Source organism: Juglans regia, chromosome 3, assembly GCF_001411555.2.
Source record: "Juglans regia cultivar Chandler chromosome 3, Walnut 2.0, whole genome shotgun sequence".
Classification (NCBI taxonomy): Eukaryota; Viridiplantae; Streptophyta; class Magnoliopsida; order Fagales; family Juglandaceae; genus Juglans; species Juglans regia.
In genome coordinates this window covers 23,244,376-23,247,587 of record NC_049903.1, presented here as the reverse complement: position 1 = coordinate 23,247,587, position 3,212 = coordinate 23,244,376, and the positions used below count along the sequence as shown (strand labels likewise).

Genomic DNA, 3,212 nt, shown 5'->3' with positions numbered 1-3,212 from the left:
ACACACATGACACATTCCATATTACTGTTGTGGCAAGATTTAATTTTTAAAAAAATATATAAATTGAAATTTTGCAAATGAAATCATGCTACATCAATGACACAGATAGTGTATTCTCACACTAGCTTGTGAATAGAAAGACCTGTTCAAAATCTTATCTACAATTGCATGCTTATCGTGTCAAGGATTGGTCTGGCTCTCTATTAGGATAAAAGAATTTCTTGTATATTTCACACTACTTTACAATGAGGTAGAGCCTCTGAATATATACACACGTACAAATGTGTAGAAAATGAATATTCCTTATAACAGAAAAATACAACTAATAAAACGAAAGACATGTTGCTATAACAGATGATTTGTTGAGAGTATTCTAGAGGATGAATATCTTCTAGAAGATGTTGTTGAGGCTGCTGCATGGCTTGAGCAGAATCTGTATTGAACGATGGTTGTATAAGGGAAGCATGTGTGGATTCCATTCAAACCAAAACAGAGCATGTCTAGCCTAAAATCATGTCCAATATTCTGTCATCAATTATGTATTAAGAGATGATTTCATTTTTTAAATTTTCTTAGCTGTACGTTGTAACAGTAACTTGATTCTAGCCTTACTGTGCCTTACTGTTACATATTTCCTAATTTAGTTTCTCAATCACTTTGTATATATTGTATATCTTCTATCAATGAAAAGTGTGGGAAAATCTATTCATTGAAAATCATTGCAATACCTGTTTCTCTATATGGTATCAGAAGAGCCAATATCTAACGAGTCACCGATCCGAGTTACCACCATGTCTTCCTCCTCTGATCAAAACCCAAACTTCAATCTCAACACCCAACCTCCTTCTGCCGCAGAAAAACCACTCATTGCCCTCGACATCACTGCCCAAATCAATGAAAAGTTAACTCCCTCCACCTTTCCTCAATGGCGTGCTCAATTTGAAGCACTCCAGGCATCCTTCGGTGCCCCACTTCAGCTAGTACCGCCGCTAATGAGCTGCGCAAGACCCACTGGATCCGACAAGATAAGCTTATCCTGAGTGCTCTTTTAGCCTCTACATCTTCGTCGATCACCCCACTCATTGCTACGGCAAAGACCTCCCATGAAGCTTGGAAAAAGCTCAATAATTTATATGCTAGCCGATCACGAACTCGTGCTATGCAGTTAAAGGAGGAACTCACCTTAATCCAGCGTGGAAATCGGTCCATCACGGAATATCTCCATGCTGTGAAGGCCTTGGCTGATGAAATAGCCATTATTGATCATCCAATTTCGGATGATGACCTAACCCTTTATGTATTAAATGGTTTAGGTCCAGATTTTCGGGAGATCGCAGCGCCTATCTGAGCACGAGAATCATCACTGGCCTTTGAAGAGTTGCACGATCTTCTGGTTGGACATGAAGCGTATCTGAGACACTTGGAAGCTGCAACGCAGCACTTAGTTGCTTCCGCAAACTTCATGAAGATGAAGACGTCTGCGCAAGGGGGGAGTCCATCGTGGTCCTTCAAGAAAAATGATCCTCCTCGTGGGCCTCGAGGATCCAGCCCAGGTGATAATTCTAATGGAGCCCAGCATGATGGACGTCGCTCCAACAACAACTCTGGAAGGCCCAATAATTCCAATCGGCGCTACCAGCCCAAATGCCAACTCTGTGATCAGTTCGGCCATATTGCCAAGTCTTGTCCTCAATTTAATTCACAGAATGCTTCCATAAATTGTGCCACAACTTCTAATGGAAAGGATAAAAATTGGTTGCTTGATTCGGCCGCTTCTCATAATATCACGGGTGATCTCTCTAATTTATCTCTTCATTCCGAATATGATGGAACTGACGAAGTCATCATTCTCGGTGATGGTTTAGATTTGGCAGTCTTACACATTGGTTCTTTGGCCTTGCACTCTCCTCACCGAACTTTTACATTGCGTGATACCCTTTGTGTTCCTAATCTTTGCAAAAATTTAATTTATGTTCATCATCTCACCAAATAAAATAATGCTTTTGTTGAATTTCACCCTTTTTATTTTCTTGTGAAGGACAAGATCACGGGGGTGATTCTACTAAAAGGAGCATGTAACAATGGCATCTACACCTTCTAGGAATCAATGGTGCCGTAAAAAAAATTTGCTAATGTGCATGAACGGACTTCTATTGATGGATGGCAAAAGCGTCTTGGGCATCCTTCTCTTAAAATTGTCAACCATCTTGTTAAGAATTTTTCTCTTCCTATTTCATCCAATAAAAATTTGTCTTCACTATGTCCTTCATGTTCTATTAATAAAGCCCATCAACAACCTTTCCGTGTCAATAGTCTCCAAAGTCATGAGCCACTTGAACTTATCTACACCGATGTATGGGGTCTCGCTAATTATACTGGAATTGATGGATCAAGATATTACCTTATTTTTGTTGATCATTATACAAAATATATATGGTTTTATCCAATGGCCACTAAATCCGGTGTTTCTAATATTTTTCCGCTCTTCAAAAAATTTTTTGAAACCCGTTTTCAAAACTCAATCAAAATATTATACTCCGGCAATGGTGGTGAGTTTATCGCTTTAAAATCATATCTCTCGCTTCATGGCATAACTCACTACACCACTGCTCCCCACACCCCACAACAAAATGGTGTCTCTGAACTTCGTCACCGTCATCTCGTTGAAACGAGCCTTACACTTCTTCATGATGTAAATCTTGATTTTTCTTATTGGCCTTATGCCTTTCAAACAGCTTGTTACCTCATAAATAGACAACCCACGCCCCTCCTTCAAGAAAAATCACCTTTTGAAGTTCTTTTTGGTCAAACACCAAATTATTTGAAATTAAAGAAATTTGGTTGTATTTGCTATCCTCTCACACGGGCCTATAACTCAAATAAAATGCAGCCCAAATCAAAAGCCTGTCTTTTTCTCGGCAATTCATCAACCCAAAACGCATACAAGTGTTTTGAACCTCAAACAAAATTTTTTTTTTCTCACGACACGTGCTGTTTGATAAAAATCAACAACACTCCACCTTCTATCAACCCGCGTCTTCCGTGTCAACCCAAAAACATCCAGAACATCACAAATCTCTACCTCTTCTTTTCGGTGCCCAGCAAATTGAAGTCACTCCATCAATGGTGTCCAGCGCACCATCATCCTCGTCACTTCCGGAAGGTCCACCTGCCATCAGGTAATTTCGGATCCTCTAGTTCTTCATTTCATA

General features: G+C 39.7%; 1 protein-coding gene across 1 annotated transcript; it reads left to right on the top strand.

Annotated features, from left to right (window-relative positions):
- Positions 1-740: 740 nt before the first annotated feature.
- Positions 741-1,348, top strand: LOC118348013. Its single transcript, XM_035688738.1, has 2 exons — positions 741-963; positions 1,053-1,348. The coding sequence occupies exons 1-2, from the start codon at positions 741-743 to the stop codon at positions 1,346-1,348; spliced, it is 519 nt and encodes a 172-aa protein (XP_035544631.1).
- Positions 1,349-3,212: the final 1,864 nt, after the last annotated feature.